General features: G+C 36.7%; 1 protein-coding gene across 1 annotated transcript in view; it reads right to left on the reverse strand.

The window, feature by feature from the left end:
- Positions 1–10,442, reverse strand: part of CEP170 (centrosomal protein 170kDa) — a gene marked incomplete at its 3' end in the record, with an annotated part of 70,968 nt that extends 60,526 nt beyond the window's left edge. Inside the window, exons 1-2 of the mRNA XM_010148109.1 lie at positions 10,338–10,442; positions 5,159–5,248 (exon numbers count right to left, since the gene is read on the reverse strand). Coding sequence (XP_010146411.1) covers positions 5,159–5,248; positions 10,338–10,442 — 195 coding nt within the window. The remainder of the gene's footprint in view (positions 1–5,158; positions 5,249–10,337) is intronic.
- Positions 10,443–15,024: the final 4,582 nt, after the last annotated feature.

Consider the following 15,024-nt stretch of genomic DNA (forward strand, 5'->3'; position numbering starts at 1 on the left):
TATAATTTCTAAATATTGTCAAAGAACATAAAGGAAAAATGGACCAAGTTAGTGCATCTGAGTAACTCCAAATAGCAGCGATAAAAAATTCAATATATTGTGACTCTTGGAAGAGTAGGTATAACAACATTTGTAAATAGAAATAGCATTATTATACTAGCTAGAAGCAAAGCAGAGCAAATTCCATAGGCTTGACAAAACCTTTTGAAACTTCAGTCATTGTACATCAAGTAATCCTCTCCTCCTTGAAATCACTGATGGAAACATAGTTGGAGAAATCAGACCAGCTTTCAGTGATTTAAAGAAGGATTCATGTATCTGAAAGGTTGCCCAATTTCATCAGCCATATCAGTTGGCTGTTAAAGATAGTACAGATTACCAATCACTCCAATTTGAAGGTCTGTATTAAACCTAACAGCAAAAAATAACAAGGAATTTTCAAAGACATGCTGGTATAAATTTCAAGAGAACATGTGAGATATATACAATGACTAACTACAGCATCAGCAAGGAGGAAGAACAATACATGTTTAATACAAAACAGATCTCAGAGCTGTAAAGTTGAAGAGCTGGGATACAATTTCAACTCCGTGGAAAAAAATTAAAAGAACTTAAATAGGTCTTAAAGTTAGATTACTCAATCTAATTATTCAATCTAGATTATTCAAGCCTTAAAGAAAATTCTAGAAAGTCACCTACATAAAATTCTAGAACAGACATAAGCCCCTGTAAGAACCAGGAGAAAGAAGGAGCGGGGAAGTTTATTCCTTCATTGGAACTGATATGCACCTGTAAAGATTGATTTTCAGTCTTCAGAAGGTAGGCTGTCAGAGCCAAGCAAACTCCCCACGTTATGAGCAGCAGTTAAGACTTGAAGTTGCACATGGTGACTTCAGATACTGGAAACCAAGGATGTTAACACGCTAAGGTATGAGTGGGCGTCAGGATCCGTGTTCTCCTCACAGCTTGCTCTTTTGCCACTGGCGGGGATGTTTAAACCTTCAGGTAGAGACTTTCAGAACCTGACACCTCGCTCTCAAACGGATCCTTCTGCTCATCCCAAGACATACCACTGCTCTTCAAACTCTCCAAATTAGTCTGAATCTCTAACCATGAAAATAATTTTGTTACCTTCAGCAGAACTCTGTATTGGGTCAGTATCTTCTGAATTCACTCAGTGATAGAGAAATATAAAAGGGCAAAGATATGTTTTGTTTAGCAGAAGAGAATATTAACCTCTCAATTACAAAAAGTAGAGATCAGGCTACAAAAGAAAAACAGTAAATTCCACCCTGCATAATATTTAAGACACTTTCAGAGTTACAGATCCCTTAAGAATCTGTCCGCTGTGATCCGACAAAACTTCTGCACAGCATCTTGCCTTAAACTATTTCTCAAGGCCCAATTCAAATCTGCATTAAGAAGCTACAATTTACACTGTAAGTTCCTCTGTCCTAAGTTCAACCCTGGCCTTCTTGAAATCTTTCCTCTCCTTTTACCTTCTTTTCAAAGAATGCAAAGTCTGAAGTTATAGAAATTTAGCATCTCCCTTCTAAGAAACACAAATAATCAGCTATATGTGATCAGTCTCTTGTTCCTTGGTGTTACTTCCTTCATCTTCTTTTAAAATCCAAAGTGAAGCCTTAATTTAGGGCAAATTCAAGGCAAATAAAAAATTTATGGTGTTGCTGGTATGAGACTGTTGCATTATTTTATGAATTATTTATCAGTTATACAGTTTCCCACACCTTAAAGAAGTTACAGCTTCTTGCTCATTTTTACTTTTCATAACAACTACACATTAACATTACAGATCGGAGATAAAATACCCAGGGAGTCTTTCTGGAAGACAGCTACTCTTGGTTTGTGCCAGTTTTGGGGACTCAAAATATCGCAACCCCACAGGATCTTCCTACTTAAAACTTAAGAATTCTACAAGAACGTGTACATGTTTCTGAGGAATGCAGCAGCTGAATCTGCCATTTCTGAAGCACTTTGAAGTTAGGGAAATACACACACACACACACAAAATCTTGAATAATTAAGTACTCCAAGAATCTGAATCTTTGAACGCTTGTATTGCTCACATAACTCTATTACTGAAGAAGATGAAGGCTAGCAAGACAGAAACAATGCCCTTCCCCAAAATTGTAAAGGGATCTTCCATTTTAGTTTCTTTTCCTAATGAAAATAATGTTTATTTAATTATTTACAAGATTAGTTACCTACATCATAGAAAATATCTTCCATGAGAAACAAGAATTAAAGGCCCCACTATTTACTGTCTTGGAGGTACGAAACTATGGGTGGTGTTTAATGCATATTTATTCCACTTTAACATTGTTAGAGTCCAGACAGAAAACGAAGAATATCCTCAAGGCAGACACAATTTTAGTGACTCACCAAAATTTAGGCTGCCTTGAGGACATGAATGTATGTGTATATGCATTTTTCCTCCCAGGTCAGAGTTCTGCAATTCATGTGCACAGACTATACCCTCAGCCAGAGATCTCTGAAGACAGTGTGTGCAGTCTGCAGACATCCAGCAACGAAGCCTTGGGATGCAAGGCAAAGCTAGCTTGAAAAAGCTAGTTACTATGGAAATAAGGAATCCGTTTCTCCCTTTAAATCATTCTATACGCATTTTTATATATTCATATGATTTCCAAAGCTTTATTCTTTAAATAGTGAAAGCCAACTCTCTTTAAGCCATCACAAAGTTTGCTGAGCATTTCACAATCCAGTCCTAAAATACCAGTGGGAAAGGTCTTCATTATCCTGTAATTATCCCTGAGAAGACTGTAATTCAACACGGCCATGGATGCTTGATAATTTTTCTGTTATGTTTTTGAGGTCAAAAGTCAAAGAGAAAAAAAGCTGAACCCTGTTAATATTGGTGAAAATATAAATTATATCTTAGCAACTGCACACATTTTCTTCAGAAAAGATAAATTCCTTAATATTACTTTTTTTTTGTGGTATAAAATAAAAGGTAAGCAAGAAGGACCAGGAGGAGTCATGATGGAAACAAAATGGAAATAAACCTTTATTGTGGAAATAAAACTTTCACATTGTGTAAATCTGATTAAAGTTTACAGGTGTAATCAGTTCACCGCATGGAAGTATTTGGGACTCATAAAACTCAAAAGAAAAGCCCTATGTATTGGTATTAGCCATCTCCCCTTGAAATCTGAATTCTCGAGTGGTTAAAGTGCATTATATCAGGAATAGAGCAGTCCTGTACACTAGGAAAAGTACACACCTATTCTTCAAAGAAATGGGAATAATTAGGGAGACCCAAAATAAATGTTTGCACTTGATGAAGCAAGCAAAATAAGAATTGTTAGAAGCTGATGAAGCACGAAAAGAGGGACTTGGCTGTTAGGGAGTTGGTGTTCTCAGTGAAAATATAGCTAGACCCAAAGAATTAGTGCCTATTTAGTAGTTCACCGCATGGTGCAGAAGCAATGTGTATACTGTTCTGTCACACAATTTGGATTAAATATGGTGTTAGAAAATTATGGTTTCCTCTTTCAACATGAAACCAGGTAGGTAAGAGGTATGTAAGAAAAGGACAGTTCAAAAAAAGGTCAGTTGAAGAAATAACAAGGGAAGCACTGAGAAGGCAAAGAGCAAGGACTGAACTCCTAAGGCTTAATATTCCCTGTCCCAAAACCGTGGGAAGAAAGAGTTCCTTTGATGTCTCTGGGTAAACAGCTATAGAGCAACTGACAGTTCAAACTTGAGAATGAACCAGATCAAGCGACACGAATAACTGAAAGCTCTTTTTCAGAGCTAAAGGAAGGAGTCGAAGGAAAGCCTTTTAACATACATTTTTGTTAAATTCAAGTTTCGTGACAAGGCAAGGAGAATCTGAAGCTATGCCTATTGACTAAAGGAATAAGAGAATTAGGGAATAAAATCAAGTGGCTCAGCAAAAAATTACTATGTGTTTCTGATCACTGCCTTGAAACCGTGCACTGAGTTTCAAAACACAGTCGTGTCTGCAACTGTTCAAAGGAAATCACCCTTCAGGTTACACTGGTTTCATACAGAGTTGAGACTGACTCCGTGAGGGTGAGTTAGCGACCTTAAAATACATAAAAGCTAACAAAACCCAACTAATAGGCTTTTTATTCTGAAATGCACTTCAAGATCAAACACCAAAACCTAAATCAATGCTAACAAGCAAAAACTTGAGATTTCTTCTTCAGCTTCTATTTTTTTTTTTTTTTAAGTGTTTGACAGTGCTTATTTGCATGAGTATTTAGAAAGCTACTGGTAATGAATAGCTATCACCGATCAACTCACAATTTTACTCTGTACCTACTCATGACACAGCCAAACACTTGAAGTAGTATAAAATAACAACAAACCCCGCTGTGTATCAACAGTTCATGAAGAAGTATCTAAAGGTCTACAAAATTATGACAAAGTCACTAAGTTTTGAATATTCTACTACAATATTCAAAACGTTTATAAAAGTGAAGCTTACCTAGAATATTGTATATCTAATCCCTACAAAAGCCTTAAAACTTAAAATAACATATGAAAATTTTGCTCAAAACTTTACATTCTTCCTGTATCAGTTTGTATTAACTTGACATTTACACGCTGTTCACAGACGTTTTGACAGAAAGGATACTGAAAAACTAAATTTAAGTAAGTTAAATAGTTTTGCATACAATGTGGTTATTGCATATTTTTTTTTACATATGAATTACAGTTTAACATTCTTTTCTGTATGAAAAAGGAGAAAAAAAGAATAGCACATGAAATAAAAAGCCATTTCTCAGTCAGATATTTTATAGCCCCAAATGCTTTTTCTTTTTTTTTTTTTACAACAGATTCAAGATTATTTTTGTTTTCCTAAATTTCTGAAATACAGAAAAGCAACAGATTCCTCTTCACTTTTTTGAGGTTTTTCTACTGCAAAGGCCTTCATATTAGGATAATTTACTGCAGCCCTTTAAATAATGTGCAGTGGAAAATCTTGCAAAAGCTACATTTTCCTTTCGAATATTCCCTCCTTTTCCAATCTTGCATTAAATAAAGATATTAATGTACACTTGTTAAGTCGTACTCATCTTGCTCAAAAAACCCACAAACAAACATGCAAAAGACTATGGAGAGTTATCCATTTCTGATGTTAACTTACCCCGTTCAAGCTGCCCAAATCCTTCACCAAGTGTTCATCTGTAGAGGCATCATAGTTAAGTACAGCATGTTGCTTGTCCACGCTTCGTGACTAAAACATAAATATATGTTAAAAGAAAAGGAGGGTATTTAACAAACAGATCAAGATAGCATTTATCACTATTTCTTAGAGTAGCAGGTTTATTTTCTATCTACATAGCATATCTTCAAATTACATAAAGATATTAGTCCCACATATGAAAAAACAATCTCTGACCATACCCAACTCTGACTCTGGGTGCCCATGGCAATAATCTAAAGTTAATTGAGAAGAATTATTTTCTCAGTGTTTCTCCAATGTGACTGTAAGTCAGATCCAGCCATATCTTATCCAAAATTATTTTTTTTCCAGTTCACCACAGCATCACTGATGTTTAATCCAACATCATCAATTTCACCTTAATTCTTCTCTCCTTAACTACATGCATCTTTCAAACATGAATATGTTTCTATGGCATTGCTGTTCTCTCTGAAACATACCATTTCCTGTCACGTATCAGTAAATCCTCCATTATGTTGCCCTGGATACTTAACATAGTATACAAGCATACAGATTGTTTCTCCTTGATCTCAATTTCCTAAACAAATTAGCTATAGCTTCTTTGTGAAGTATCTGAGTGGTTCCTGAATTACTACTCCCATCAGTTCCGACTTTTTCCTTCTTTAAGCACTTCAGCATTTATTTATTTACTTCACCTACAAACATCAACCCATAAATCAGGAACAACCCTCGTTTTCTCCGAAAACACCACCACCCTCCCTCTTTTAGCACTTGCCCATGGCCAAGTGTTTGCAACCTGAGGTGCTGACTTCAAGCAAGGAAGACGTGGGGCTGGATGTATGCTTCCTTCATGTATGCATGTGGTCAGCACCCTGACATCTAGAAGAGTTCCCAACTGGATGGAGCCAACCACTCATCCTCCCCAGTTGGGCACACTTCATCTCAGTCTGTTAGCTGGCAATTCTGCCAGGGCAGTGCCCTGAACCGACTGTAATGTAGCAAGTGTATTCCAACAGTATTCTTTCCAGTTTCAGGTGTGCATCCTTTTATCCTTCCCACTCAACTCACTCTTCAGGACTACATACCACTGAGAATGGTAAATTTCTACCCAAGACTTGTGTGCTCATTTCAGTACCAGCACCTGCACTCTGTCCATTCTAGGAGTCACAGGCCATTGGCCATTAGCCTGTTCAAGGCATCAGACACTGCAGTAATGACTCCTAAGGCTCCTAATGCTCTCTCTTCTCAGAGTCCCACTGTTTATCATCTCATGCCTTCTTCATTTCTCAAGGCTTCCTAACATTGTTTTTCCTTCCTTCTTTTCAATTTACTTCCTTATTCTTCCTTCCCATGCGATCTTTTGACTGCTTTGCTTTCTCCTCAAAGTAGTGAAATCAGTCCTCTTCTGCTTACGCGTACTATATTTTTAGACTTTTCATTTGAGCCAATGTGCTCTGCAGTCTGGAGGGGTCCAGAAGGGGGACCAGGATATTAAAAGGGAGGGAGAACTCAGGAAGAGACACACAAATGAACAGCAAGATCCATGCCAAAAAAGCACTCGTATACTACATCAGTTAAGTGTTCTTAGTGGTAGATGAAGATATGCCAGTGTAGCTCATTTTCTGCTAACTTACTAACCTTTCATCAAGGGAAAACAAACTACCTCAGTAAAATCAAATTCACTGACCTGGGTGTTCTGCTGAGCCTATGACATCACACAGAGATTACACTTTTCCACACTCAACTGATACAGCAATGCAAGCACAAGAATTACCCTACCTTCACTCAGGTTACAGGAAAAATTTCAGAACTACTTTCAAATATGTTATTCAAATAAAAACTGTATTAGTAATCAATTACTAAATTATCTTTACGTGCTACTTCCTATTAAAAATAAGTTAAAATGGAAATAACCCAAAATATTCTTAAAGCATCACATTTTGTCATATCTTCCGAGATGGTAAGTATGATTCCTCAAGTCTGTGACTTTTAGAGAAACACCTGACATTCTGCAGAACATGACAGTTCTCCTCAGACTCCCATTACTTGCATAAAATTGGACATACTTTTATTCATTGCAGACAATCTTTACAGGTGCAAAGATTGTGCAAATCTTTCAAATGCCATTTTTCCTTTTGATTTGTTACTGCAGCCTTCCATTCAAATTTAAGTGTTATCAACATTACTTTCTATAAGACCGTGGTGCCCTGGATGGCCATTAAGTACCACACAGATGCTCACTCACTCACCCCTCCTCCACCGAGATAGAGAGAAGAGGAAGAACAAAAGCAAGAGAATTCATGGGTCAAGCTAAAGAGAGCTTAAGTAGCGAAGGGAAGAGGAAGACGAAAGAAGAAATAAAACAAGTGATGCAAAGGCAATCCCTCACCAACCCCCACAAGCAGACCCATGGCCAGCCAGTCTTTCAGCAGGGGTTTTCCTTCCCCCAAGTCCCATCCCTCAGTTTTTGTGGCTGAGCATGTCATTATACGGCATGGAATATGCCTTTGGTCAGTTTGGACCAGCTGTCCTGGTGGTGTTCTCTCAAATTCTGCTGCATCCCCAACACAGTCACATGTGTGTAGGAGGAGCAGAGCAAAAAGAGAGAATGCCCTGAAACTGTGCACACACTGTTCAGCAACAGACAAAATACTGCAGTGTTATCAACACTCTTTTGGTCTGGTGTTCTCTCAAATTCTGCTGCATCCCCAACACAGTCACATGTGTGTAGGAGGAGCAGAGCAAGAAAGAGAGAATGCCCTGAAACTGTGCACACACTGTTCAGCAACAGACAAAATACTGCAGTGTTATCAACACTCTTTTGGTCACAAATGCAAAAAGTTGTACCATAAGAGCTTCTATAAAGAAAATTAACTCCATCCCAGCCAGACCCAGTGAAAATATTTACAGATGACTGTAGAAAAAAAAAAAAAAATCACAGAATGATTGTGCTAAGAGCTACATGAATATAAAGAGGAAAATTCCATCCTCAGTTAAAATAAATTGGTAACAATGACTTTTTTAGACAAAGACTCTTCACTCCAATCCAGACTACTAAAAAAATGTTCAGAATACAGAAAATAAGAGTATTAATCTTGGAAAATCATTTTGATATCATGAATAATGTAGAATTTTTGACCTTCAAGGTGATTGCCCCCTCAAGATTCAGGAAGTTTTCTAAACATAATGGTGATGGAAGGGCAAAACATGGTATTTATCTACAAGCAGGGTGATGCATTGGAACAGCTAGTTGAATACAAAGACTGTACACTGTGTTTGAGCATATTTACTAAATAAAACAGTTAGAGCAAATCTCTATTCCCAGACATTAAGAAAACCTCTGTTAGAACAACAGTGGTTAGGTACAGATCTGAGGTCTCATTCTGTCAAGCGTGCAACAGAGTCGAAATGCTTTTTAATAAGGCTTTCATAACATCTTCTGTCAAGAGATGATGAATAAAAACATCAAATTCTGCTTTCTTTACCATGTATTGTCCACATGTTTTGCAGTAAGAGAACAACGAAGTTGTCAAGTGTAGAAAGGCCTACACAAAGAGCTATACATACTGAACAAGAACACATTATTAGCTTCTATTTTGGTTATGTTCCTCCCCCTTCAGCAGTATGTGGTGTTATAGACCTAACGTAACATCAGGCGAAAGAGAATATTCTTGAAAACCACCAAGCCCCTTGGTTCTTTTTCCTATCTCTGAAGTCACTACACAACAAATAACATTTGTACTACCCAAAAAATTAACCAAAGTGGCAGCTACTTTTGAAAGTGATAATGAGTGAAGTTTTGTAACACAAAATAATAAATGCTTGAGCATTCCTCTTCACTCTAAGGACCAATCAGCCACAGACAGGAGACGGCACAGGGGAGACAGAAGGAAGAAAAGGCTTCCATATTCAGAGACAACAACTCATTACAACAAGCTACTGGCAAAATAAAAGCAATTTTTGATTATAATCTTCTGGGCAGGAACCAAAAGGGTGGGGGTTTTTGTTTGTCTGCTTTGGGTGTTGGGGACTTTTTGTCTGTTTGTTGGTTTGTTTGCAGTTCTTAACACTTCCTTCCTAAGTCACCGAGAGATCATACTGCCTGTCCTTAAAGAGGAATTAAGAGTATTTTCAACTACTTTCTAACAGGACTAAGTATTTCCATCACTAATAAAACCTTTGGATGCCTCCCGAGGCTGAGAGCTAAATGCAGTTTACTAGACATATTACATTCTGAGTAATACACATAAAAATAGGTTTCTAGGCACTTCATTTGCAAGTAAGATTCTAATTTGGTCATTAATGGCTGCATACGCAACTCTTGGGAACAAAATATCCAAAAGAAAATGCTTTCTTTACATTACGAAGGGTTGAGAATATTAGTTTTGAAGTTCAATCCTCTTAAGAGTTCTACAGTAACCAAAGACAAGAAGAAACTTCCAAAATATTATCATTTACCATGTCAAAAATACTTAACTACTAGAACGAAGTAGCTCTGAACACCACAGCTTGGATAGGGCAAAGCGCATGCAATATGGCTACATAACAATACAGTTACACACCTCTAAGAGTTTCTCATAGTGATCCTGAGAGTTGAGGAAGCTACTGAAGTATCAAACTTTTGATTGTATTTTTACAGTTCCACTGAAACCATTACTGAGTCTGAGTCATTCAACTTCCTCTGAAATAGAGAAATACTCTTCTCTACTAATTTAATTTACCTTTGCACAACAAGATCAGGACATGGGTATAGAGTTACATCAAATCATGTGACTAAACTAGATTACAAGTTGCAGGAAAAATAAAGGTCTTTTGAAAAGCATCCAGTGCACCTAGCATTATCACACTTCGTGAAGCACACAGTCTACTTACTTTCCTGATCATATTAGAAAATTCATTCCATCTTTTGCTCTTGTGTTCTAGATGTGATTTATACGAAGAAAATGTGAACCTCTGCACTCTGTCAGTAACTGTACGATTGACAGCAATACATTTAAACTAATTTTTTCTATGAACACAAAAGATTAATGAAAACAATTGCTCCCCAACAGCTGGGGAACGTAATTTTCAAAAAGAACATAAAACTGGTGCATTAAGTTCACGATTTGAGCAGCTGCACATGGAAGGCTGATGTAATTACCTGTAACATCAGCTCACAGTCATCTCTTCCAACAAAAATCATTTCTCGTGGCAGCCTATGGCGGGTGCCTCCACTGCTCACCAAAAACCAGGATGTTAAGCTCATTTTCTGCTTAGCTGATAAATCCTTGGCAAAGCTACGTCATCCTGTAGTGAGAAAGAAACACAGAGAAATTCATTTTAGTTATTTTTAGCTACAGTTCCTGCTCAGCAAACACTGTGAGCAGAATACATAAAGCCTCTGAAAATACAGTGTTCTCAATAGCATGCACTGAATCCAGCAATCACAGGAAGTGACAGGCTCAAGATTTACATAGTCTGAGCAGCTTCGTGAAAGTAGGCAAATTTGACCAGAGGTAAACTCTTCCAAAATGACCAAGTAGCTAGTTAATGTCAAAATCATATGCCAAATTGTCAGGAAGCTTTGGATAGTAAACCGCTTACTATCAAGATAATTGTGGGATTAATGCTTCACTATCAGAATCAATAAACAATGCGGTAAGTGTTCACAAAATATAGCAAGTAACTTGCATGTGCGTGATTATGTTTTCCTGCAAAAAAGAACTACCTCGTCTGGTTTTAAGCTCAGGTCCTCTGTACAGCACCAAATGAAAGATTAAATTAAAGGAAGTTTTGCTTATTTAATGTTAAGTTTTCTCAGTAAAACTTTTATCTTGGAAATTAAATATGGTACATTTAGAATTATAAACAAAGCCGAGCAAAATGAACCCTTTAGAAGTTATTTATAAGAAAAATGACAGTTCTCTTACAAAAAACTTTTCCTTAATTTTCCAATAAACAAGATGACATGCTACATACTTCCACAGAGAAAACCCACAGCTATTTAAAATGTCATAAAATACAAAAGAAAACAAAACTTTAAAACTGGATAAAATATTTTATGGAGAACTTCATCACATAATATGGCCTACTTGACACTGGACAAAATATGATTACAAGCACTCTCCAGAGTAATTCAATGGCTGATACTTGGAAAAGCCTTTAAGAAGTGTTCCAAAACTCCCTGGAAGAAAAAGCAAGCCAAAGCAATCATTCATTCGTTACCACTCTGTGTTCGCTAAAAGAGAAGCTAAAAGAAAATAAAAAGCAACCAGTCTGCGTTCCCCCCAGTACCAAATAGCTGGCGTTTCTCTTCTCTTTTATATGTCATTTGTGAAATTATGCAAGGGTAGCAAATGGACTACAAGTAGACGTAAGCCTGTAGCAGATGAGCATAATCTGCATATTAACAAGAATGCAGCCGTGTTCTCAAAACCAAGACTAAGATGTAAGCACTGAGTAAGAGGACAATGCCAGCACTGCCCCATCAAGCAAGCTGCAATCAAGGAGGGACACCGCTAATCAAAAAAACATACAGAGGGTCGAGTTAAGCCAAAACTGCATCTGAAAATGATGAAACAGACTTTTACACAACAGTAAGTTGAAGCCATACCATGGCAGGTGCTAAAATGAACCAGCAGAGCTGTCAACGCAGTTAAAAACTAGAAAGCAATTGAAATGGAAGAAATTAGAAAGATTTAAAGATTTACTCAATAAAAAAGAAAATATGTATTGCCAATATGATATCTACAATATGGTTATCCTTCGACAGCTGTATCACAACACATTCTTCAAACGAAAATTATGGCCAGTTAATGTTCTCCAACTCAGTGTGTGATACAGCATCTCCGTTATGCTTTATACTTTATTCATAGGAAATACGAAGATTACAAGTTACAGCTACAAAAATAATTTGCTGAAATCAAATTTCAAGACATTAAAACACGTGTTTTAATAATTATGAGAGTTTACTCAGCACCTTTGAAGGAAATGAACATTTGTATTTTTAATTTAACCTAGTTTTAAAATAGAAGATAAACTAGGACAATCAAGCAACATTTTTTCCACTTACTTTAAGAAAGCAAAAGAAGTATCAAAAATGGCCAGCCTAATGTTCCAGCTTTTAACAAGTAAATTAAACGGATGTTTTACAGCAAACATGCTGTTCAGTATCAAAGCTCCTCGTTCCATTTATATTTTACTGCCCTTTAAATCTCCCATCTGCTTACCATAATAACATTTACACCATTTGGCCTTCCTGTTCTAATTGGAAATTCACACGAAAACCTCCAAGTGGATAAGCTATTTGAGCAAGTTCTTGCTCAAATACTGGCTTTCAGTTTACATAGGTAGACTGTCAATAAAGGAGAAAATCTATTTTTATTTAGAAAACAGACAAGTAGGTCAGCAACTACTGAGCTAGGAAAAAACTCCAAACCTCCCCCAAATGATGAAGCCTGACAACAAACAGATTAAATTAAGCTATCTGAAATATTTTTAAAAAATGTATTACACAGAGCAATCATCGCCACACAGCTTGGGAGCACATTTGTAGTTAAAAGCCCGTCACCATTTCTATCAACTTAATAATGTTGTTCTTTTCAAACAGTGCTGTCTCAACTGTGACGAATCATCAGCCTAGATACATATTTTATTTTAAAGTCTTCTTTAGAATAAACCAATGCCTTTGATCAAAGCTGTGCTGAAATTCCACATAGCAGAACTGGCTGGAAAAAGGATACAGTAGCAACAGATACTTAATATCAGAATGAAAAAGTGCATGAAAAATTTGATAGGAAACCACACGCTTAACTATATAGACAATATATGATTAATTGCATTATGTCCCAAGAACTTCATAAAAAGCTACCAATATTTTTAATACACTGCTGTATTAAGTACCCTGGCTGTAGTATTCTGAACAACACAAGGACGGAAGATAGTTCACTGCCTAGGGAATACCAAATTAAATTACTACATGACAGGTGAAAAATCATCAGAAGTGGCTCTTTACACAGTGTAAATTTAGGCCATGATAATTCTTGCAGTGAAATGTTATGAATACTAAAGGTTACACTGGGTTCAAAAAGCAATAAGCATTCATGGAAGAAAGAAGTATTCTGCCTATTAAATGCAATGACCCCACTTGCAGCCCAGGAACTGCATGAGCTGAGTATTTTGACAGGCTGTGACCATGCTCTATTGAAGTTTCACTTGGTATTGTCCTAGTTTGTAAGTTCTCTTCCTTAGCTTGTTTTTGGTTTTGGGGAACAGGATGCTGTCCCAGATGGACCTGTCTTTACCATAGATTACACTTCTTAGAGAAGTTATTTACCAAAAATATTATTTCTTCCCTAGAAAAATGAATTTTACATGCTTTATTGAAACACCTTGTTTCATCAGTTTTTCCTAATATGGCAGTATTGTGTCATAATCTTTAAACAAACCAGTAAGCATTTCGTCATTAAGTTGATCACTGAAAGCACCACTTCATTCTAGATACCTGGAAGTCAGTTGCTGAGACATACATTGCAACAGCAAGATATTTTCTTGTCTGAAATAAAAACAGCATTTTATGGTGAAGGACTATGAATTTCCTAAGGCAGTAACCAGTGTGTAAGAATGAACACATGGGTAATAAGTAATTTCACAGAAATGATGAAGCAGCAGGGAAATTGGCTGCATCATCCCTGTAAACATAATTCAGTCCCAAGAACTCAAGTCCTGCATTATGTAGCCAAAAGATGGGTGTAACCAATTTCAAGTATGTCTAGAGAAACACTGCCCAGATAACAGTTCTAATAGTCATATTATTGTAAGCAAAAATCCTTAATAATCTCACATTTGAGCAATCTACAGTCTACATTTTGGTATTTGCCTACAACTGAAAACAGCCAACTGTTTCCTCCAACTAAACAATTAGGGAGTACTGAGATGCTGATCCTAAAGAGAAACAAAAAGCTATGTTTAAAGTTTAAACTAAACGTAATATATCCCTGAAATTCTGACTTTTAAGCACTGCAGTCCTCCATATTAAGACTGAAAATAGTATAATTTTAAGAGTATACAGTTATCCCATTAGAGTATAAGAAATTTTATTTAAGAAGATCTTAAAATAGCAATAAAAACCCCTGCATCAAGAGGAGACACAGCTTGATGATAATGTGCTGCCCATGATTTGTCCTTATAAGTTCCCGTTTCCAGCTGCTAAAAAATTTCCTAAAATGAAGTTCACCTTCTCATACAACTGCTTACTATATTTGAGGAAGCTTCAGAAGAAATGACTCAAACAATTCCAAAACAAGGTTAGAGGAAAAATATTCTATGTTACTACCTTTAGAAAAAATTGTACGTAGTGCTTCATGCATGCAAATTGGTAATTGAAATGTGACAGAGACCTTACTATCAGTTTGTACCTTTTGCTACTGCTGTTGTGCAAATCTATCCAAATGCAGACAAACAACAGGCTTTTGAAAACTTTCCATAGGTGTATCCCTTTAACAAGTACACAGACAAATTCTCTCAACATCTGTCTATACAGAGCATGCTCCACAATTTGCTTTATCTACCCGGTTTTGATGTTACGGTGCCAGTTAGAATGAAAACCAGAGCATCTGTCCTGAGTACTTTCAATTCATCCACTGTTACTAGCAGAGAACAAACATGAGGGTAGAAGACCCAGAAGGAGGGAATACCACCACACGCGTACAAGACACCAGAGCTGGAGCTAGGCAAAATCTGGAATGAGGAATCAAGAAAGGAAAACATGAGGTGTAAGCCATGACAAGGGATAAATCAGAATTAAGAGAGCACTAATGGAGCCAGTAAAGACTGGGGAAGACTTGAAG

This window comes from Eurypyga helias, unplaced genomic scaffold, assembly GCF_000690775.1.
Source record: "Eurypyga helias isolate BGI_N326 unplaced genomic scaffold, ASM69077v1 scaffold12043, whole genome shotgun sequence".
NCBI lineage: Eukaryota > Metazoa > Chordata > Aves > Eurypygiformes > Eurypygidae > Eurypyga > Eurypyga helias.